Consider the following 24,112-nt stretch of genomic DNA (forward strand, 5'->3'; position numbering starts at 1 on the left):
ACAATGCAAATTGCCTGGACAACTGCATGACTGTATAGTCCAAGATGCAAGACTGGTAACAATAGAGTAAAGCAACATGAAACACTTTAAAACTCTCTTTGAACTACAAGTTCCAAACCAGTTTCTTTGCAGAAATAAGAGCATCAGTGTTTCAGTGTCAGATGAGTTGCAGCTCTATGTGTCCTGTCAGCCATTTACTGGTAGTTCACAAAGAGGTCAAAATGTTTGCAGAGGTTGTTATATTAGGAAGCAGAGTAGGTATTTGTTTTTCAGCTTTAATAATAACGAATTTGTCCCTAAAGGACAGTAATCTCTTGAAGTTAAAAGGCATAGGTACTAACACTTAACTTTTGTTAGGTGTTAGGTCCTTTTGTTAGGCTCTCCAGCTGATTATTCTGCGAACACAGATAAAAATGATTTTAGAAACTTTGGAATACTTGTTGATAGAATCTGTATATTCTCATTCTTCAACACTGCAAAATAAGACAAAACTATCTTACTATGAAAATTTCAAAAGGAACTTTTAATCAATCCCGCTGCTTTCAGCAGACTTCCCATTTTTGAAGCAGCTTGAAGAGGTTGGGTTGACTGCTTAATGGGTTGCAAAGTCCAGAATGTTGCCTGTATTATATGTGTCCTTATTGGGGTGGAAATGAAATTCCAACAAAAGAGAACTGTATTTCCAGCCTGGGGAAAGTCAGGAGTTAATTTTCCTGCTGTCGTGGCTGGTATTTAAAAAGAAAAAAAAAAAAAGAATCTGAAAGAAACCTTTTAGCTAATCTTTATAGTGTGGAGGTACATTTCACCACACCCTGACCTAATTGTTCAGCCCAGGGGAGGTGTGATGCTCATTTCTGTCCTTGCACACGTGTTTTCTGCTGAGGGTATTGGAGCACACAGGGTAGTTGCTGGAGCCGATGATTGAAAGCAGTGGCCATGCTGATCCAGCCATGGGGACTGCAGTTCCCTGTCAATGTGCAGTCAGATGGTGCAAATCCTACAGCACAGGATGCAGGGACAGCGCTGGAGAGGGATGGGAAATGGTATCTGTTTTTCAGATATAATGGGGGGGATAGCACTTGGTTAAAAATTACTTTTTCAGTCCAATAGTTGATCTTGTTATACAGTGGGTGACATTTAGGAAAAAAAGAAACTGAAATTTGGAGGAAGAAAGAACTTTGGATGTGAAATATATGAAGATGTGATGCTTTGGGGCAACTTTAACCACACAAAAGCTGAAAAAGCAGTAGCAGAAAACTGAAAAAATGGTTGCATTTTAGAGTTGGAGTATATGACATAAGGACCAAACACTTTTGAAAAAATCAATATTTGCACAGTGGAAGTGCAATTTTACTCTTGAGGCAGTCAGCAAAGGAGCACTTCCAAAGCTGCCTTGTATAGAACCGCAATTTAAGAAGCAAATTTGAAACTAAAGTGGCAGCATGGCTTCTCTCAGGCCAGAAATACGGTTCCTTTGGTCTTCTGTGCTGGAGTAACGGAAATGCCAACGTGCAATACCCTACTGTAATCAGTTTCCTAAAAAAATTAAGTCAGATAAAAGGTTAAAAGTACACCTCAGCAGAGAATAAAGGGTAATTAGGAGCAGTTAATGAGTGAATATGAGGTATCTGAACTTTGTCCAGCAAGAAAGACAATTTAATTTCATTTACATTTAATTTACATTTCCTTGGTAGGCAGCTTTTTTGTACATATTAGAGCAGGTAACAGTAACTCAGACAAGGTACAAGAGACTGTAACTCAGACAAGGTATAAACAAAATCTTTAAAAATATTTTATATCAAGACATTCTGATGTAATAAAAGGATCAATTAACTTTCCCAGTTTTAATCTTAAAACATCCTGAAGCTGTAACAGTCAAATAATATTTCAGTGACATCTGTCTCAACAAAAAGCATTTGATAGGAAATACCTTTTGTATAACTGAGAAAAAAGAGACAAGGTAATGATTTGATGACCTTTTCCACATTATATTTCTAAAATTATTTACTTTTAAGTTGCTTTTTTTGCCAAAACAATTCTCAGCCTTCACTCTGTATCACTAGATTATAACTATTGCATTGGCTAAAAAAAAACCCAAACCAACACAATAAGGGTTTTTTTATTTATGGAAATGTCTAATTTGTTGTATACACCACATTGCTATGTAGCAGTTTAAAAACTGACATTCTCTAGGTGTGGAAATGAAACAGAAAATCAAAACCGCATGTTTTTGACACTTTGTGTACTGCAGGATGACTCTAGAATAACTTTGTGCAATATGATTCAGTTTGCCACTTCGTGTTTAATTTAGAGGGGCTCATTCCCATGAACTGTTGGGCAAGCTCAATGTAGGATCTGCAGGTTGAGTCCTGTTATTTGATGAGTCACCACATCTAATTATCTATCCCCCAACTGCAATAGGACTAACAATTCCATCAATGACACACGTATGCTGTGTTCCCCAAAGCAGAGCCATGCCAGCTCTGCCACGGCAGCGGTGTGCCCAGTGCCACGGGCAGCAGGATCCCTGCTTACACAGGCATTCATGTCTTGGTGTCTCTTAGCTTGGTGGGAGCCAGTGGCAGTGTGGCCATGGCAGCAGAGGGTTTGGCACAGCCATGCCATCTGCCCAGGGCTCAGATGGTGCTGCAGGCCTGAGGGCAGCTCTGCATTGCCTTTTCCATAGTGTGCAATGGTAGCCCAGTCTTTACTTTCCAGTCTCAATAGCTTTAGGCTAAATCAGCAGAAGCCACATTCATAACTTTGTCTTAAATGAAGAATCATCCTAGGGAAGGTTAGGTGGGGGGATAGGACTCAATGCATGCACATTTCTCTAGGCATAATAATTTTTTTATCTCTTTAAAGGGCTAAGTAGTTGCTCTTTTAAAAGGATACTCCTTTTATTCTGGTATAATGTTCCATTATCTCTGATGATCAGGACAGCTGTTTAATCATTGCTTTTACATTCCCAATTGAACGTATAAGTAATAATATGCACTGTCTTCTTCATCAAGAAAAAACATTAATGTCATCAATAGGACCAGTCAGTAAATATTAAAACTTTTGAATGTTATAATCACAGAGGTACTTCAAGTTTATGGATGGCTAAGTTCACTTTTACACTTAAAGGCTGGGAGGAACTTGAGTGGTTGTTGATAAACACAAGTATGGTAAATTAGTACAGATCAGGAAGAATGATAAAGATTAGCATAGAATGTGCAACCATTTTTGTAAGTGTGGACTTATGGCTATGATTGGTCACTCTCTGCAACAGATGTACAGCCTAACTTGCATGAGCATTTTTGTCTTGTTCATTTCCCTGTCTTAAAATGAGCAAAATTACTTACTATTTCTACACATAAACATAACTTCTAAGGAAAGGCACTAAATGCTATTTTGAAATGCTATTCAGATATATCTGAAATCCTATTTAGATACTACACAGTCTTTCAGAATATTTCCCAGTATAACATTCCTTGCAAGAGAACAGAAACAAAAGCTCACAAAAGACAGTTCTTCTAAAACTATAAAAAAGGGACACATTTAACAGCTAAACCTGGACACCCTTCTCTTCTGCAGTACTACACAGGTCTGCCATTTCACATTATGATTTATTTTCTACATGTGGTTGAGTACTATGTCGCTATACTCAAGAGTTCAACAAGCCACTGGTTAGGCAGATTATTTTTTCCCATTGTTTTCTTTCAGTCTTGTCTGTGCTGCTCTTTGTCTGTACTGCTCTGTACTGTTCTTTTTTCCAAAGAATCACCTGGTGATCATTGACAATTCATCTTGAAGTACTATTTTCCTGAAAAGGTTACCAGTAGCAGCCCATTAGATTTCTGTATACTCAGAAATGCCTGTATATGAAGGGAAGAAAAAATATCTTTCTGCTATTTACTATATTTGCATATAGTGCCATGCAGAGTGGCACAGATTTAACATTAATTTAGGGCTAACAAAACCAAATATCCATTGTATTTTATTCAGATCTAACCTGAATACTGCTGCATGATACTGTTTATATTGTATGGGCTTACTGCTGATCACCAGTCACCTGCCAGTTCCACGTTTGATATTACTGTTAACCAGCTCAAATACCTTTGTAATCTTTTAGTTTCTGAGGCACACATACATTTTCCCTGCAAATCACCTCTAGTCCAGTCCCATCCTTTCAGACTCTCCCCAGCCCAGCAGTTCAGCAAGATGCGGGTTTGTTTACACAGCTGCAACATCACTTTGTCTTTTGATTTGATAATCTTATCTATCTATTTACTTGGAGGAAAAAAATTAACATTTTTCAGTTAGAAGTTCTTGTAAACAGGCTAGGCCCCAAAAGAGACTTGTACTTTATAGATAGCACGCAGCACATTCTGTCTCCTGTTTAATCTTTCATGAGCTCAGAAATCATAGCCAAGTCACTAGTCTCTCTGCTTTCCTTTCTGCACTGGCGAAACAGTTGTGGTAAGAATATTCTATGAGGGTTTAGATGTCTTTTCTAAGCTTTGTGAAACTTTTGGACATGCTGGAAATTTTGTACAAGTTGCAACTGAGGACCGGGATAGCAAAACAGAGTAAAATTAATAGATACCAAGACATAACTTCTATTCTGTATCAGGGAAAAACTTCATTTAAAAGTTCAGGCAGTGTGGTGACAAGGGCAGTTTAGACAGCAGGAGGGACCAGGTCCATAGCTGATCTGTGGTAGCATGTCACAACAACACCATATCTTTGTCCCTTTGCTCTTGCAGTATCGGTCAGGGCGGGATCCTCATCGAGGCTCAGACAATGTTTCCAACAAGTCTTCGGACAGCGATGTCAGCGACGTCTCGGCCGTGTCCCGGACCAGCAGCGCTTCCCGTTTCAGCAGCACGAGCTACATGTCTGTCCAGTCAGAGCGTCCAAGGGGAAACAAGAAAATAAGGTGAGCATGATGAGCTATAGTGTCAGCCATAGCTGTGTAATTTTAGTAATGGAACACTTATCAATGTTTGTATTTGACATTAGCATTTCGCCTAGAATGACATTTGCAGGGATTTTGCAAAATACTGGCTTAAATGTTTGTTATACCTAATGCTTCTTGAAGTCTTCATGGAATTTGTTTTTAGCCAAGTTTTGTTGTCTTGGATTATCTAACATACACTGAAATAACAAACATATGCTGTCAGCAAGCATTAGACATGCTTTCTGAAAACCATTTTGTAAAATATACTTAATTTGGCTGAAAAGACAGTTTTAACTTGAAAATTTGTGCCAGCAGAGGCATCTTATTTTTATTTTAAATAGAACGCTGAACTTTTTATAGATGTATTATTTAATACTTACAGAGACCAATTAAATTTATTTAGTACGTACACTTGTCCAATTTAACTGTAGATGTACAATCATTGAGCTGCTCTTCAACAAGATGTAGATTGTGTATCTGTGACCAAAACACAGCATTTTCTTTGCCTGCACCCTATGTGCACTCATAGGAGCTTTGGGTTTCATTTGGTGCACAAAAAAAAGATAATTTTTCTAGAGAGTGTAACCCACCTCCATCACCTATAGAAATTCTCAGAAAATTGTCCTCTTAAAATAAATTATTTTCAAATTTAAGCATCTGCTTGTATGAGCATTGCTAGGACCACCTTGTTTCTGTCACACATTTCTTTCTAAATGTGAAGTATTGCCATGCAAGTTTTATTTGAATAGGGACTTACTAAGAAAATGCTCCAAAGCTCTCTAGTGTAGGCTGAACTCCTAGCAAGCATGACTTACATTATATCTGCTTCTGTCCTTTAGTTTTTATTTAATTTCTTTTGCATTTCCTTTCTTCATGCATGTTCTTCTCCTTACTTTAATTTATTCTTTTCTTTTTTCTTTTTTGCATGCCTTTTTCAATTTTTGTTGACTTCAGAAGGACAAGGGATATAGAGGGGAAAAAAGAGGGAGGGCTGGAAGGGGATGAACAAGATGAAGTATTTCCTGAGGAGGAAGAAAAAGAGGAGGAGGAGGAAAAAGCAAAAGAGCAAGAAATTAATGAAAAAGGGGAAAGGCAAGAGGTGACAGAGAACTGTGATAAGGAGGACATCAAAGAATCAGGGCATGATGAAAAAGCTCAAGAAGACCAAGCTGAGGAAGGGAAAGAGGATGACAGGTAAAATATATTTCTGTTTATATAGATCTATTATTTTTCCTGTACTAGCACCCTACTTGTCTTCCCTTTTTATTCCCTTTGCTTGTTTATTGCCTCTGCTCTCTGCAGCTCTTTTTTTTTGTTTGTTTTTGCTTTCAGTCATCATGCTTTCATATTTAATCAAGTTTCATTCTCAGCTTCAATGAACTTGTTCTACATACCAAATGAGGCAGCACACCAACTTGACTCATTAATATGCATACAACTGCAGCATATTATTTTTAAATTAGTTTAGACTAAAGTTTGGGTTTGACTGTAACAAACAGTAGAAATTGTAAGCTTCTTTATTATATTTCCTACTTGAATTATTATTTAATGGAAAAATGTTTTGTTGAGTGAAAACTCAGCAATGCCAAAATTATCCTTACTTATATTTATGGCCATAATAAAGAAGAAAATTTGGAATTTTTTTTTCAGTCCTCTTTGTGGTGCATACTGATTGACAAACAATTTGAATAAAGCAGAGTCTTCCTTTTTCTTTTTTTGTTCCATATGAATAACTGTTGAGGATTGCTGTATTGTGGAAGGGTCATGCACTTCACCTGCTGTGTTGCATCCAGAAACATTGCAGCACAACCAGCTCTGGTTTTATCAGATAACATTCTAGAATTATACATTTTGCCACAAATCCTTAAAACAATGTAAATGTCTGACATTTTATATTGCAAAATCCATGTATGTTGCATTGAGAGAAATACAACATTCCTCCTTTCTTTATTAGAAAAATGAGTTTCAGATTTGATGAATATTCTTGAACCCATTCTCAGTCACACAAGAATGGCAAAAAATCTCAGAAAAAATACATTTTGTTTTAGCCTGACAATTCTGCACTACCTCTAAATAACTTACACCTGTAAAATTGTGCTCATATACATTAGGGTAAGCACAGAGTAATCCATGGAAATCCATTTTCTTTCCTTGCTACACACTTATATATGTTCATGCTTGTATATGCTCACATACATAATATACTCAAGACAAAGGGGATACAAAGAGAGAATCAAGATGCCTAGTGTAGTCTTGGGTGATATGAACTAACATAGCCATACTACTGCCTTTATATATTGTGCCATCATTCCTTCACTTACGTTCATGCACTTTAGCTTTTAGCAAAAAGAGTTGCTTAGAACCAGCTGGCTTTAAGAGTGCCTTGGCATATATGTTCCAGGGACTGTTGTATGGTAGTGTGTGAAAGGATTATTTAAAGACCTTTTTCTCTTCCGTTTCCCACTAATTTCCCAGTCTAATGGATCTTGAAGTCCTGCCTTTCTAACGCATGACTCTGTTCCAGGTTTCTAGATTTCACTCAGGCTGGTCTTTGGCCAATATGTTGTCCTCCACAGAAAGTAAAGTCCTTTTTGAGAAACAGCTCCTTGTTTCTTGAGCCAGCTTGTTCTTCTGGTTGCTAGCTGCTCTCTGCCTTCAGGAAGAAGTGACACAAGTCAGGAATCTCTATAAAGAAACAAGGTGTTATTAAGTGACTGTTGTGTAGTGACTTTTGTTTGTATTAGATTTTGGCTCCCTTCATGGAAATCAGTCTCTAATATTATTTCCCCACTTTGCACATTTTGACCACTTTTAGTATGCAAATTGTGAATAAACAGAAAAGTTTATATTTGCCTTCCTTTACTATGGTAAAGGAGTATGGCTCACTTTTTAGCATTGTCTGAGCATTTTTCTAGGGTAAGAATCAAACAGAAAAGCCAGATTGATTCCTGGATAGGGGCAGCTATAGATATGTGTACACATTTATATACACACATAGCTGTGTCTCATTAACATATTGAAATATTGTGACTTGTGTATTCGGTGGACAAGCCTGAAGGCAGGATCTAATCACCATTTTTGTAAATTCGGTGCCTTCTGCTCATTTCTCTGGCAATTTTTAAAATAACACACACACTTGGAAATTTATAAGATAAGGTAATGACTTCAGCTTCCAAAAAAGAATGTTTTCAGACACACCACAAATATTAAAAGTAACCAAACATATCGATTAAACATATCAATAGGTATTTGAGAGACCCAGCAGAACAAAGGCGGCCAATTTTTCCTTGATAAAATAGTAGTAAATTATCATGTAGTTCTTGAGATCTTGGGCATCAAGGAAAGTTTCAAGATATTTTTTACTTCAGAGGTGCATCTGTAATTGGACAGCAGCCACCTTTCCTCTGGGCACTGTGGAATGCAGGGGCTGCTCACAATCACTCCATCATCAAAAATTACCTTGTTAAGGCTACCTCATACCTCTTGATGTTACTGTGTTTATATACTTCAGGAATAATGGTAATAGTCCCACTAGGGTCTTCAATCTGCTGAGATCATGGGTGGGTTGAAATGACTGTAAACACAGACATTCATCACTAATGGCTATTTCAAAGAGTACCTTGGCACAATAAAAGGTGTTAGCTTGGAACACTGGAGTACGTTAAATAATTTTATCTTTTTTGGCAGAAATAGTTGCAGCATCAGATTTTTAATTAAACCTTGTAAAATTAAACTTTGGCATATGCTTGACCTGTAGGGAAATCATAATTATGTTCTTTCTCTGTAGTACATGTTAGCAAACAAAGGGTGGCTCCAGCTTTGCTGTTGAATATTTATTATGTAGAGTTCACTGGCTTTTTTTCATACTTTGTCTCCTTGATAATTTCAAGACCAAAAATAAAGGCTTCTTAGATATAATCTTTGATCATTAAATACCTTTTATTGAACTTAATCTGTTTAAGACTGCTCTAAATTTTATCCTTTCTTAATATTTTTCTAAATATCAATCCCAAGCATTAATTCTGATAGTCACAATAGTTTTGTTTTACCATGTGAATGAACGGGACATGTAGTGACAGAGCAGGATTTCACTGTTGAAATACAATAGAAAAACAAAACTTCTGTTCCAAGCACACAGAGTCTAAATAATGAAATAACATATGAGTCCAGAGAGGGAAGCACAGAAGAACGAAGAGATGTTCCACAGAAGATAGGTACAACACAGCGTTAGGGACATCTTGACAGCAGAGAATGAATGCTAAGAGAAGATTTGAGGAGAGAAAATAAGGTATCTTTGTGAATGTTTCTGGAGAGCTGTTTTCAAGCATTCAAGACAATGAGAACAAAACATGAGGTGCTTGCTGAAAATATATCAAGTGGATGAGGGACAGGTTTGATGATCAGGAGTTGATCTTTCAGTCTTGAATGAGAGATGATAAATATGATAAGGAACAAGTGCTAAGATACTAGGAAATAAGGAAGAATTATGTACAACTGTGTAAAAGAGAGTGTAACTTTCTACTGATGTGTGGAGGAAGATGTGACAACCAAATAGAATGGCTATGAAACTTACCTTTTCTCTAGTATCCTGGAAGGGGTTATTGGGTAAATTGCCAGGGCTGGAGAAAAACACCACAGTATCTGTCATTTGAAATGGTGAGAGAGTGGACAAAGAAATTGTCTGTGTGGGTGGACAGTGAGGGCAGAGATGGGAAATAAAAAGCATGTGCAAGTCACAAAGTTTTGCTACGTATTTGGAAGGAATCAGTGATAGCCCGTTTGAAAAAAGAAAGTGAATTCTAAAAGATGGTAGAAGGATTAGAGCTGATTAAGTAAGAAGATGACACAACCAAGAAAGGAAAATTTGTAGTAGAAAAATTCATCTGGGATGTAATTTTGCAGAGCACTTAAAAATGCAAGAAACTGGGTGCAATGTATGGATTTAAGTAATATATTCCTTCAAACACAAAACCTTATCTCTTTCTAAAGGTTCCTAATGCTTTTTGTGCCCCTTCCATTGTTAGGTATAAAGATTCATTTCAAATTTACTTTCTATTTGTAGTTTGTTCAGTAAAAAAAAAGACCTTAGAGAATTTAATTTGTAGGTTTTAAAACTGATTCCTGCTGAGTATTTGTTCCTTAGGTTTTCATTAAATTGTAATTTTAGCATTTCAGGTTTTATGAGCCTTCCACTGTGACTGCAGCTATTAACAGTTAAATGCAGTATTTTTCTGGAAGAAAAAAGCATGTCAAAGAAGCTTTGCAAGCTCCTTCACAGGGATGGAAGCCAGTAATGGTTTTGAAAGTGTTTTTTCTGGTAAAAATATAAAAAACTGTACAAAAGATAACAGACACTAAGAATCCATTTTCAATGTCTATGTACTGTTTGGTTTCTTAAAGCTACTTCAAAAGTATTTCAATGACTGTTTCAACTGCCTCGCTAGACGAAAGAAGTTAATTGTATCTAACCTTTGTAGCCAAACAAGCCATATGTTTGGAAGAGAAAATGATAGCCTGAGACTCTTTCCCTGCTGCATGATCAGTCTTTTAGCAGAATTGCAGTATAGGTAGTCTGTGCTTCCAACAGAGAGAGAGAGAGAGAGAGAGAGAGAGAGAGAGAGAGATAAGGTTCACCCAGTGTCATTTCTGCCATGGAAGGAGACAGAACCTGGGTCCTTTATGTCAGTGTTCATGTAGGTTTTCAGGGAAAGCATGCCAGCATGCAGTTTCCTGAAGCTCTCAACAGAAGATGTTGGTCTTTTTCAACTTTTTCAACATGACAACAAAATGATCTTGCCATTCCTGGGCTGAGAATGGCAGGTTGCAGTACAGTGTTCAGCATCTTTTGAGCTGCAAAATGTTGCATTATCCAGGCAATTGGGGCAGGTGTGATGCACTGGGTCCTTGAACAAGAAGCAGCAACTTTATTTTGTGTCTCTCTAACATAACTCTTCTGCATTCTTATGACTAGATAAGCAGAGCTGCTTACATATTGCCAATCTGTATCTTTAAAAACAGAGGACTCAAAAAAAAAAAAAGGTTTTTTCAGTAAAATTTTCCTAGTATTACTGATCTGGGTGGAATCTGTTAGGAATTTTTGAAAAACTCTTGGCCATTTAAAGCATACATTCAAAGCTACTACTTTTTAATGTAAGATTTTTACCTTTAATTTTCTACAGGGAGGTAAATATTCAAAAGCTATAAATTCATAGAGCTGCTGGGTCTGTACCAACACACATGGACAATAATTTGGTCATTTGGTTTTTTACATTTTCACACATGACATTTAGAAGGAAATTATCTGTAGCTTCTGGAAAAATATTATGGAAAAATATGCAGAAGATCAATGGTTCCAAACAAAATTATATGAACAAATATATTTATGAAATCTGTACTGAGAATAGAATAAAAATAATTTAAGAAATCTAGTAAAGTCACCTGTTTCTATTTGTCACTGTCTATAGAACCCTTGGAGACTTATTTTTTCCTGTTACTTTGGAGTAAATACTAAACAATACAAATAGGCTCCTTTACAGTTAGTAAATTCATTTTGATACACTGGGATATAATAAATTAATGAATTTGGAAGTGCACATTAGTAACAGGTGAACAATAAAAATAAATAATTTGAAACAGTCTGCAGCTTTGATATAAGGTGTCCAGCAAAGAACTCAGACATTTTTACTTTGACTGCAATGCAATATCTTTGAGACTGCTTCCCTCTCCATGAAATGAAGCCTGCACTTTTACCTCTGCTGAGCCAGCTCTGACCTGTGATCCATGAAGCACTGATGCATTCCTGTTACTAAAGTTTATTTTAAAACTGTGCATCAGTAGTTTAAACAAAACAAAACCACAAGAAATGCAGGGGAAAAGCCCTGTAGACATTCATGGAAGCAGAGATGAAGGAAAAAATTAAAATGAGGGTTTGAAGCAAATATAAATGTTGAAATTACTTTTAGCACATTTAAGTGTGTTATTAAAAGATTCATTTTCTAAAAATATTTAAAGCTGGATTGAATCATAAGGTTTTCAATATACAGACTTTTTTATCTTTATTTGTACAGGACTGAGCATGCCAGATCTGGTCACAAGAACAGCAACAGCAAAAACTAGAAGTGGTATAGAAACTTATAAAAACAACGGATTGAATATTGAAGCTAATAAGGCTTTTCTTTCTTGGACATTATGATTGGACAGATATGGCTCTGTCTTAGTGATGCCATCTTTTCACTCTTTTTACCTGAGTATTATTTGAATAGAAGAGTGACAAGATTTTGTAAAATTAATACATATTCCTAAAAATGTACTTCATTAAAAATAAATAATAAGCTTATCATTTAGTCTTCCAAGAAACAAACTCCTTCATGTTACTTCTTAGGAGTATTTCTAAAATGCAGTTGCTGGATTTGTGCTATTGCCTTTAAAACATGTTGCCAGGCCCATCTAGCAAGTGATTTGCTACATCTACTACATCTAGCAAGTATTGTACTTTAATTAAGGCTAAGGGGCCCAGTGCTGGTTTTACTACTGTGTGCTTAATAGCTATGGAAAGATAATGCTCCAGTGGTTGGGCATTGCCCATAATCTGATTGTAGTGGTTTTGGACCGAACGTCTGAGCATTTTCGGTAATTTCACTGCACCTGTGTGGTGTTCATATATCTCCTGAAGTTCATAAGGTGCTATCTAAACAAGCTGGGGGATGTGTCATCAGGTAGCCCCTAGGAGGAAATCAAATTTCCTTACAAATACCTCTGAGAGCCCAGCACTTCCCAGACAGCCATTGTTGTAAGAAATGTGCTTGCCACAGCCTTCCTATGGAGGCCTAAGGTAAAAAAGAGGAAAGTTGCTTCAAACTTGCATGGTGTGCCATGTACACAATGTCTCAGCAGGGACATTTGGTCCACCTGCATTCTCCAGCTCAGAAAAACAAAGGTTTCAGGCTCGTGTTCAGAAAGATGTGAGACACCTTTCCTCATATTTTCTTTTTTTATTATGGTCTTAAGTTTTCTCTATGCTTTTATAATTTCCCCCAGAGACCAAAAGTGACTCAAAGTCATTTTGTCAAAGTGACAGAAGTCAGACAGGCAAGATCATGATGTCCCAGATAATGTCTCTTTGGTTGAAGTAATTACGGCTTCGGATCTCTTGCTCATGTCCATTTAGTTCTCAGTCCCAGAAGATCAATTCAGAGACATGCTATGAGTTTTGGAGATGTTAGCAGTGTCTATTCTGACCCTGATTTTTCAGAGACCTCAAGCAACCCGAATTTACAAGGATAAAGGAAATGTTAGAGTTGTTTTATTCTTTAGACAGCCACTGCCACATACATGCACATAAGCATTAAAATGAGCCTGAGCATATTCCCTTTGTGCAGTACTAATCAAAGAAATAGTCTTTCATGAGTGAAGTATAGATGAAGCTAGAGTGAGATCCATATGCTGACAGCAATTTATTTAAATAAAGCCCTTTCAAGACATTTGGCCTTTCCCTGTGTATTATGTGATTTTTCTCTTAATGTAATCTCAGTAGTGCATCCTGTCCAGTTCCCCCATGTCTATCTTCCAAAGTTTTCTAACTGTCAGTGAGTTTTCTAAATAAGTAAATCTCCCTCACAGCAGTTTCAGTTTAGCAAGATAATAAATCATGGTACTTCTTACCCTCAAGCAAAACATGATTTCTCTTATCTCTGTATATTTTTGAGCATTTCAGCCTTCAGGTCTGAAATTTTTCTCATTTTCCTGACTCAGTTTTACATTATTTCTCTGGTGATTTGTGGTCTGGGACACATACTGGATGTAATGTCTGGTTTAGCAATTCACTGCTTGCTTTTCATTTCATAGAGCTCTATTCAGCACTTCAAGAAAAAACACTGAGCAGCACTAAGCAAGTTTGCAGTGTAGATTGTGACATAGCAGGATAAATACAGAAAACTGGGCCCTCCATCCCTGTTGGAAGACTAATTAAACAAGTTGGAACAGGCACACAACATTTAAATTTCAGATTAAGTACATGCAAGGGTGCATTTCTGCAAGAGAACAGTCATGATTAAATCAGGTTGCTCATGATCAGTTTTAATTTAGCAAGTTAGTTGTTACCCAGCTTTTACAAACTGCTTCTTTGCCAGGCTGGGTTAAAGAAGATGCTTTCTAAACTCAAAGAATTTGGATGTTAATCTCAGCTCACTCAGTCTTTGACTGCAATGTATTTATTGCCAAACCTTCAGAACTCATATGGACTTCTTCTATTACCAATGAATATGACAGCTGACTAATGCAAGACTTCTAGACCTCAATTAATTTTCTTACTAGACTTTTTTTTGCATCCACACAGAGTAAAGAACTGGTTTAGTTCACTGTATCAAAGAAAGGGATTTCATCAAAGATTCATTACTGTTAGCAAGGTAATAAAGCTTTTCCGTAACTTTGTAGAGGAAAACTTGAAAATTTATTGACACTAGATGAATATTAATATAATCTTCATTGTAATTTAAATTAACATAAAATATCAAATGTATTTTTATTTTTTAAAATAGTCAATTATTCTATCAGAGAAGGTGAGAAATTTTATCAAAAATCTCTGAAGCTCTGTGTGTAATTCAACTGCTAGCATTTGGAAACATCTAGCTGTCACAGTGTTTTTTCTGCATCATTCATTTGCTGTGGCTATGATTTGTAAATAATCTAGTGCCCTGATCCCAAATAAGTTTGCTATTTGTTCCTATTTGAAAAAAAATTTTGATAGAGATGTCATGAAAGAAGTTATACTTCCATTAAAAATAAAGCAGTGTGGACAAATTTGCCAGAAAGGGGGAAACAGCTCAAGTCAACCTATGTACTGTAGCAGGTGAGGTATTCATGATTTGTAATGAAAGAGACCTTTGAAAAAAGAAATTTCATATCAAAATATTGCTATTTATATTTTGAGATGTGCCCACTAGTTTTATTTGAATAGCAGTGTACATACAAAATAGAGTATAAACACTGCTCTATTTTTTTCCCTCCAACTTTCTTGTTATAATTTCAATAAAATAAACCTAATTAAATCAGTCCAGTAGCTATTAGAGATTTATACCACCTATAAGTTAATAGAGTAATTTTTGACCAAGTGGATCTCCAGAGACAAAGTCATTATAATTTTGAACCTGCAGTGTTTCTCTTGGATGTGAATTGGCAGACGTGTATGTGTATTGGCCGGAAGCATTGTTCCCATGGAAATGTTATTTCCTACATCACAGCTGTCCCCATAATGCTGTTTTTGTTAAATTTCTTCAGTAAATTAATGAAATAAGAGCATCTCTGATTGAGTTAACAGGTCTATTAAGAATGGCATTAAAATTCATCTCCTGCTTGTAAAAAGCAGTAAACAAAGCCTTCAGTGTGTCTTCCAGTCTCACAGGAGACATATATTAGAAAATATCATTTACAACAACTCAAAAATTTTTAAAATCCTTTCCCTAGGACATCACAGCCCACAGCTGTACTACACAGTTGGCAACATGGATTTTCACTATTATGGATGCTTTATTTTCATTAGGAATCATTAACAGAGAACTAAGCTGGAAAGCAATAATATTAATTTTGCTTTGACTTTGAACTAAAGAAATAAAGAAACCTGCAAGGTCTGCCAAATGACTTGTGTAAATGTGATTCTCTGATACACGTTTATGGCAGAGCAATGAGATTACAAGTTGTGATTTCTAATACTGCTGTAAAGATGACTGAAAAATACAAATGGCATCCTCAAAAATCCTACCAACAATACAGGGTACAATAGATTATATTCATATCTTCTCCATCACATTTAAAAGTATTAGCAGCATTGTAGATTAGAAAAATGCCTATGCTTCATAACACTGATTTTAGTAAAGTGTATTTATTGATAAGTGAAAAAAAATCAAGTTTTTCATAATAATTTTAGTCTATCAGTCATTGAAACAGATAAGATCTGTTACAACTTTACTTAGTCTTTGTAGAACAAGTGATATTCTTTGTAATTGGTTAGTGATTATGAAGTCACTGGGTATAAGGATTCTGTACTGCTCTCTGTGCAGCTTTCTGCCACAGACTGGTGTGGTTCAGAGCCAGGGCCTGATGTAAAAGATAGTTTTATAAATCATTACTACTGCAGAACTTAGCAGGTTAGTGAAAAGGGAGGATGAAGCTGGGTGGCAGCTCTGGGGTTTCTGTCACTGGGACTTATTTTGAGCTGATAGATGCATCTTGATATCAGTATGGGGTTTTTAGTTTGTGTTTTGGGGGTGGTTTTTTTGTTTGTTTGTTTGTTTGTTTTCTGGCCTAAACAAAGGATTCCTGATGAAATTTGGCACTTAGTGTATGAATCAGCCAGTTTTTAGAAAATATTTCTGTTTCTGTAGACAGGAATCTGACCACAATGCCTTCCAACTCTGCAACTAATTCAAAAACTACAGTCAAAGATTTCAGGTTTTTACCTATGGCAACAGGATGAGATTTTCCATTTAGTACATATGTTACAATGAACATTTATTGTGTCTGCACCTGCTTCATGGAAAATACAACAGCCAAAAATAGTATCAAATAGTTCTAAGAAGAGTATTTTCTTGTAAGATTATTGAACATTTTCAAGTCCCTCAGAAACTGAGAGAGGTAGGATGAAGCTTCTGACTTGTTTTTTGCACCTAGCATCCAAAACTATTGAGTAAACCAAGTTTTTATCTGGAACCTGTTCAGGATCTAGAACATTTGCCCACAGTGCAGTCCATCTTACCCAGTGCAAGAGCTACAGCCCATATACTGTCCCAGGTGAAGTGGCTTCAAATCAGTTTCACTGTCTTTAGTGTTGCATCCTGGGGGCAAATGCCGCATTTAGGACAGGACTATTTCACACTGTGAAATCTTCCCTCTCCTCAACCCAAACCTCACAAACAGTTTTTTTCCATCTTGGTCAGATATCGAGGGAATGGTCTGCCTAAAGCAGGAGATACCAAGACTAAATCAGAGATCTTCTTGTGAGACCTATTTCTCTGCTTCTCTTCTGGGAGGGTTTCCTTAGGCACTTTATGGAATTCCCTTCTGTCTATGCAACATTTCCAGAACTGATTGTTTTCCAAGCAGACAATTCTAATAATTGTTTTTTGGAAGTTTCTCTGGCAGTGTTTTCTAATCTTTCTGTAATTCAGTACAAATATTGAACAACATGGAGAGAAAAACCAGATAATTTCTGATTATCTGCTGTAGAAAGACTCCGGAAGACTTTGAAAGCACATTTTTTCCAGACAGTAATTACACTCTTGGTTTTGAAAACAGGTGAGTCTCTGCAAAAGGCAGTGAAGATTAATGCCTTTAAGAAATCCAAAACCTTAACACTGCAATTCCAGATGGCTGTGTTTGAACAGCAGTTTTAGAGTTCCTTACTGTTTTTCTTTAAAAGCATTCAGAAAAAGCTTATGGGTCAGAACTGGGCTGTTGAATATCATCATTTGAAAACAATCTGAGATTTCTAATCTCATCAAGGAATTTAAGGCTATATCTAGACCAGTAAGCAACATAGGGCCAGGACATAGTCTTGATCATCTATATTGTTTGAACAGTTTGTGTTCTCTTTGGCATAACCTTGTCCTGGACACACTGATTCAAATCAGGGATATTTCAGGAGATGGCATAAATTGGGGTCAGTTTCCTCCAGGCAGGATGCCTGATAAAACCCTGTTTTGGGAAGGATGTAAGCTAGTGTAAGTGAGCCTGCTGTGTGGATGCAGGCTGTCAAGGCCAGACAACAGGCCTAACACATTTGATTAACTGCTCTAGGTGTGGCACAGAACTCTTCACTGGCTACAAAGACCATATTAAACGTAACAGAATAATAGAGTTGGGAGGCACCCAAAACTACCATGGAAGTCCAACTCCTGGCCCTTCACAGAACAGCTCAAAGAGTCACACCATGTGTCTGAGAGCACTGTCCAAACACTTCTTGGACTCTGTCAGGCTTAGTGCTGCGACCACTTCCCTGGGGAGCTGTTCCAGCCCCCAGCCACCCTCTGGGTGAAAACCTTTCCCTGATATCCAATCTAAACCTCACCTGACACAGCTTCAGGCCATTCCCTTGGGTCCTGTCACTGGGACCACAGAGAAGAGATCAGTGTCTGCCCCTCCTCTTCCCCTGATAAGGAAGCTCCAGGTTGCAATGAGGTCTCTCCTCAGTCTCCTCTGCAGTGAACAGACCGAGTAACCTGATCTGCTTCTCATATGGCTTCTCCTCAAGGCTCTTCACCATGTTTGTTGCCATTGTTTGGCAACAGGCCCTCTAATGCCTTTATAGCTTTCTTATATTGTGGTGACCAAAACTGTCCCCAGCATTCGATGTGAGGCTGCCCCAGGGCAGAGCAGAGCAGGACAATCCCCTCCCTTGCCCAGCTGGCCATGCTGTGCCTGGTGCCCCCCAGGACACTCTTGGCCCTCCTGGCTGCCAGGGCTCTGCTGACTCATGGTCAACTTGCCAGTGACCCCCAGGTCCCTTTTTGTGGTGCCAGTCTCCAGATTCTTGTTTCCCAGTCTGTACGTACAATCCCCATCCCAGGTGCAGAATCCAGCACTTGTCTTTGTTAAACTTCATATGGCTGCTGATTTCCCAGACCTCTAATTTGTCAAAGTCTCTCTTCTGAGCCTCTCTGCATTCAAAGGAGTCAGAAGCTTCTCCTAATCTAGTATTATAAGCAAACTTTAGAATACCTTTGACATCACAGGTATCTGTCAGTCTGACTCTCCTCAACTGGCTAACATAGTATATTTTTAAAAATACTGTTTAATGGCCAGGGCTCTCATACGCCACCATTGGCTTTAAATTACAAATATATATATAGATATCTTGTAATTTCTTTTCTAACATCTTATTTTTCTCTTGTGTTTTTTTTAAAGGACTTTCTGCTTTAGCTTTGAGAAAGTATTCCTCTAAAATTTATGCATCTTTCCTTTTTCTTTTTTCACTGGAACACTGAAGTGTCTGAAAAGATATTTACACTGAGACCTGTCTGTAGCTCTTGGTTTCCTCAAGAGGTTTGCTGGATTTTGGGATAGTGCAGGAACTAACGTTCCTGTGTGAGCTTTGCCCTTCATCCTGCTCATGTTGATCGTTTGGTCCTGTTAAGCCAAAGGCAATAGCCTGGCTGCCACCTTCACTCTGCTCTTGCTGTAGGCTGTGGACTGCCACATGCTGGGATGATCAGCACGTGTGCGCTGATTTTGTTCTTGTTTTGGTTCTAATAATGGTATTATTATGTCATTTTGCACATATTATTTGTAGTAGGATAATTACTTTATTTCCCCCTTTATTTTATTCTCCTCCCAGCATCTGGCTGTGTATTCTCTTTGCTGAGGGTATTTTAAAAATTATTATTATAAGACACCTTGAGAACCCTGTTTTTACTGTGTATCTATTCATTAACTCATACAACATTATAAATTACTTTTATGTTAATGATATAATTTAACAGTTTTTAAATACTCTTGAACTTATTTGACTAGATGTATGTGAGATTAGATTTGTGTATATGTACTTATAAAGAAAACTTCCAGTAATTTCTGTTTCCTGTTAAGGAAAAAGGTTCTATGATTTACTCTCTAAATTTTACTCTGAGGTCAACCTTTCTGTTAGCTCAGAAAGGAACCAAATCCGACATACAATACCCAGTTTTTCTGAGAATGATGCATTTGTTGCACTGTCAAAAGGGAGACTGGGTAGAAGCATGATTTCTACTGGAGCAGGTATCAAGTATCTGCCAAGAAAAATTAGTAAATGAGGGTTTGGATGGCCAGAAAGGATTCAGAGTGCTGATGAACGAAGTGCTCATTACCACTCTAGGTTTATTTTGAGGCAATATAAACCACACATAACTCTCCTAGTATGTATTTCTCTAAGCTTTTTTGCTAAGAGAGGAATTGCAAAAAAAAACAAAGTCCCTGCTATGGGATGGCTTTCTCCAAGGGCTGTTTGCTGGATAGGACTGAAGCAAAGATCTATTCCCTGCTGCTTTTAGAGAAGGGGAACACCCCCAAGCCTTTAATTGAAGAAAATAGTTTCAGAGCTCAACTGGGGAAAAAAATAGAGGTTTGGGAAAGAATTTTTAGCATCAACCATTTGTACTAGTATTTGGAATATCCACTTAAATCTAAATCCCTTTCTCCTCATTTGAATTCCCTTTCCTACCTTTCTCAAAAAGTTGGCCAAGAGAAGGTGTCTGACTGAAGTCTACATCATTACTGGCAGGACTACACAGCAAAACATTTTGTGATACAGAAGCCTTTAGACAGCAGCCAAGAAGCAAACTTTGGTAATTCAGAGTACTTTCATAGCTAAACACAGTGAAACTATAGTGACCAACATCTTTAAACACACTGATTTATTTAATAAAGGCAACTATTGTAGTCCATTCCACTTAAATAGAACTATACATCTTGGAAAGGACACAAAAAAGCACCTCAAAGGCACATTCAACTCAGGAAATTGTGACATTTTTTTCCCATGTAATTTTTATCTTAAAATGCAGAATATTTCTGTTTCCACTGATGACATAGGACTTCATTGAATGGTAATATCACTTATAAAACAATGCATTAATTGCTGTTTTCCATATGACAGGAACTAGCTGATTTTCTGGGTACTATTTTTGGAAAAATGGATCACTGAAATAGGTTGTTCTGCATGCAGTGAAAAATTTACTTCCCCCACCAGTCTGTATCTGTGAATGAGCTTCTACTAGGAGAGATTCAATGACTTCTGCAATCTTTCCCCAAAGAGGCATTCATAAGGTCTCTCTCCAGGGATCTGTTTTCAAAACAGTTTTAGAAACTAAATAGCTTTAGTTTCCTACTGCTCTGTCAAATTTTATCTGATTTTAAAAAATACTGAAAAGAGAGAGACCTGACTGAAAGCACACATTAATCATATTTCCTTTGAGAACTTGGATTAAAAATAGCATTACTGGATAAGGGGTTCTAATTTTCTGATTCTTAGTAAAATTTTGCTTAAGATAAAGTTGAAGATACTGGCTCTTCACAGCAATGTTTTTTCTAGACCTCTAGTATTTTTTACGTGCAAGATAATGTTGAAACTGAGAACTAGCTTCTGTGTCATCTGTTTTCTTTGCCTGAATTCTTAGAGGTGTTAGTTTGATAAAAATACAGCATGTGAGGTTATCATCTAACAGGTAAGTTAACATAGTGCTAATAAGACACAGAAATACAAATTCTCATTTACTGTTTCCCTGACTTCCTCTTTACCTACATCCTATCCCACTCCTCCCTTGGTGATAAATGTACTAATGAGAGTCAGTGTGTACTAACATATAACAACAAAGAGAGCTAAAAGAGGGTAAGAAAAAAGCTTTCAGGTTACCACTGTGTTCAGTCTTTTGTAATTGTGTGTCCAGCCAAGGCCACTATGGCTCTCTCTCAGCTTTGTTTTGTGCTTCTACAGCTGCTGATCCAAACTCTCATTCATTTTTTTTTTCCCTGTAACTTCCCTGAGAAGTACACTCAGTATTTTTTCTATGGTAAAGGTCTACTTCTGCTATGAACCATCTCTTAGCTTTCCCTCTGGGTTGTGGCTAAGCTGTAAGTCTTCATTTACTTTTGAGTGCACTGCATTAATTCCATTGATAAGTTACTGACAGAATATGTATTGCAAAATCTTCATAAAGAAACAAAAATTCCTTCCTTTTATGAAATAGATTTCAGGCCTTTATAGGTAAGGGAAAAGGAGTATATGTTTTTTTGTATACTCAGAAAAATTGGCTCTAGAGACATAAAGCTCTAGCAGCTGCTTTTGCATGTATTTGAAAATCTGTTTAAGAAGCAAAAATATTAATTTTAGCCTTGATATATTGGTGATTTAACAAGAAAAAAAATTCCCCTGGGTTCCAGAAATATTCCACAGTTTTGTTGATTGTTTAAAATGGCATCTCATGGGGACTTTTTGGTGAGAAGCACTGTACTGAAAAGAATAATAAATGTCTAAGTTCTGTGCAAGAACTTCATTGAAATAGAAAATTCTCTATAAATTTTCAGGCCCACATGTACCCCAGAGCTTCCAGTTCTAGATATTTTTTCAGACACCTACCAATTAGATGTCAGGGCAAATTTTGGATAAATGCTGTTGTCATCAGTGTAGATTGCCATTTCTGAGGAAAGCAAAGGTCCCTTAGCCTGGTAGATCAGGTTCCCCTGGGACACCTGAAATGCTGCAGCAGATAGTTTAGAGCAGCCACATAGAGCACATTTACAGACCCTCTAAACAAGTACAAAAGATACAATCGAATTGAATTCCATTTTATCAGTACTGATGATCTATGCCACAGAACACTCAAGTGTTGTGTGAAATTCATATCTAGTACCTGTATTTGTTGATGCAGAGATGGAGGAAAAAACCTATGGGTGTTCATTACTGTACGATGACTGAACTAAACCAGATTACTGAGAACATTCTTGAAATATCTGAATGTATAATAACCAAAACTGGCCTTCAGACTGATATTCTTTTCCACTCAGTAGTGAATCAAGTGTCTGTTTCCCAGAGGAATATAGGTTATTTGTGTGTATGTATGTGAGAAGAAGAGGCACACAGCACTTCAGGCAGAACTTAATTTTTCCAAACAAAAAGTGATTATATGATATATGGATGCATTAATTCTTTGGTATGCTTTTGCTGGTAATAAGTTTTAAGTCAATCAGTAAATAAGAGCTTGTTAATTAAAACACAATTTTGATGAGTCCAGTATTTTCACAGCCATGAACCAACCAAGACCCTAGAATTAAAGTTTCTCCTTTTACCTCTTAAAACCAAACCCTACCTGTGTGATTAGCTGCTTTTACCCTTTAGTCTCCCAAAACCTTCCATCTGAAACCTGTCCTTTTCTGTCTTCCCCTTTTTACTCTTTGTCTGCACTGTTTATCCATCAACTGGCTGACAGTGTCTTTACATCCAAAATGCAAAGCAGACAGATGGCCATCTCAGGAAAGAACATGACTAAGAGCACCAGCATCAGCGGGGAGATGTACACGCTGGAGAAGAACGATGGCAGCCAGTCGGACACGGCAGTGGGCACTGTTGGTGGTGGCAGCAAAAAGAGACGTTCCAGCATTGGTGCAAAGATGGTTGCCATCGTGGGGCTATCGAGAAAGAGCCGTAGCACATCACAACTCAGCCAAACTGGTAGGAACTAGATTTTTTTCTCTCTCTCAAATTATCACTTAAATGTACATAATACTTATGTGTTACAGTTTAATCATTTGAAGATCCTGTTGAAGTTGCCTCATCAACAATATTCTGTGGAATGAAGAAAATGGTCAATTATCTTTTTTCCTCTGAACATTTACTAAACTTTTTTTTTTTTTTAAGCAAAGATCCTTTTCAGGTTGGACTGAAGCTTTTATCTTCTGCTTGCCGGAGCCTGCTTAATACACTAATTCCTTACTTTTCAGCTTTTCAGGAACCAGCATGAGCTGTACTTTCATTTAGGGGGATTCCTTACTGAAGTTTCTGAAGGGTCGCTGAAATGCTGCAAGAAGCTTTTGGTTTTGTCACAGATAGTGTTTGTGTATTTCAACATGAGGTTTTTTCACCTTTAAACATGCAACCTTATTTTGAAACAAAGCAATTTTCCTGAACAAAATTATATGTTATATTACTTTAGTGCAAATGTTTTATTGTGTTTTAATTACTTTCTTTTTAGCCTACAAGTGTATTCACCATCTTTAGAAATTTTCCTCATTTCTGTTTCTCTCAATTCAAATTGAATACTTCAACATACCGCCTAGGAAAATGGAAAGCTTTTCTGCTTTGATGCCTAATGCATTTAAAATCTTACACCTTTTTTTTTTTCTATTTTTTTCCTATTCTGGGGAAAATCCATATAATACACTCTGAAAAGCTCAATGTCAAATAATGACAAGTGTATTTGACAAGTGTATTTGACGTGGAAAAAAGTTACTTGTGTTTGAATAACATTCATATAAAAGAAGCATTTAAGCAATTTATATAAGTATGCATATATATGTATATATAAAATATATTTCAAGGTATGTATAGAAGATATGTTGTAGTCTCAGTATTTAAAAAAAAACTGTTGTGATGTTTTCATACAGTTCAATGTAAGTTTACAGTGTCCTGCTGTGTGAGGTCCCATCTGAAAG

At 36.9% G+C, this 24,112-nt stretch overlaps 1 protein-coding gene across 30 annotated transcripts in view; it reads left to right on the forward strand.

Annotated features, from left to right (window-relative positions):
* The window catches only part of RIMS2 (regulating synaptic membrane exocytosis 2), a 448,611-nt gene that overhangs the window by 370,940 nt on the left and 53,559 nt on the right, over positions 1 to 24,112 (forward strand). For 12 of the 30 annotated variants that reach the window (XM_053936996.1, XM_053937000.1, XM_053937010.1 and 9 more), the window contains 2 exons: positions 4,752 to 4,924; positions 22,891 to 23,132. The exons of 17 other annotated variants lie outside the window; for them this stretch is intronic. In XM_053936996.1, coding sequence (XP_053792971.1) covers positions 4,752 to 4,924; positions 22,891 to 23,132 — 415 coding nt within the window. Of the gene's footprint in view, positions 1 to 4,751; positions 4,925 to 5,899; positions 6,140 to 22,890; positions 23,133 to 24,112 lie in introns of all 30 variants that reach the window. One more of the 30 variants, XM_053936987.1, reaches the window with a different exon arrangement.

This window comes from Vidua chalybeata, chromosome 1 (assembly GCF_026979565.1).
Source record: "Vidua chalybeata isolate OUT-0048 chromosome 1, bVidCha1 merged haplotype, whole genome shotgun sequence".
Lineage (NCBI taxonomy): Eukaryota > Metazoa > Chordata > Aves > Passeriformes > Viduidae > Vidua > Vidua chalybeata.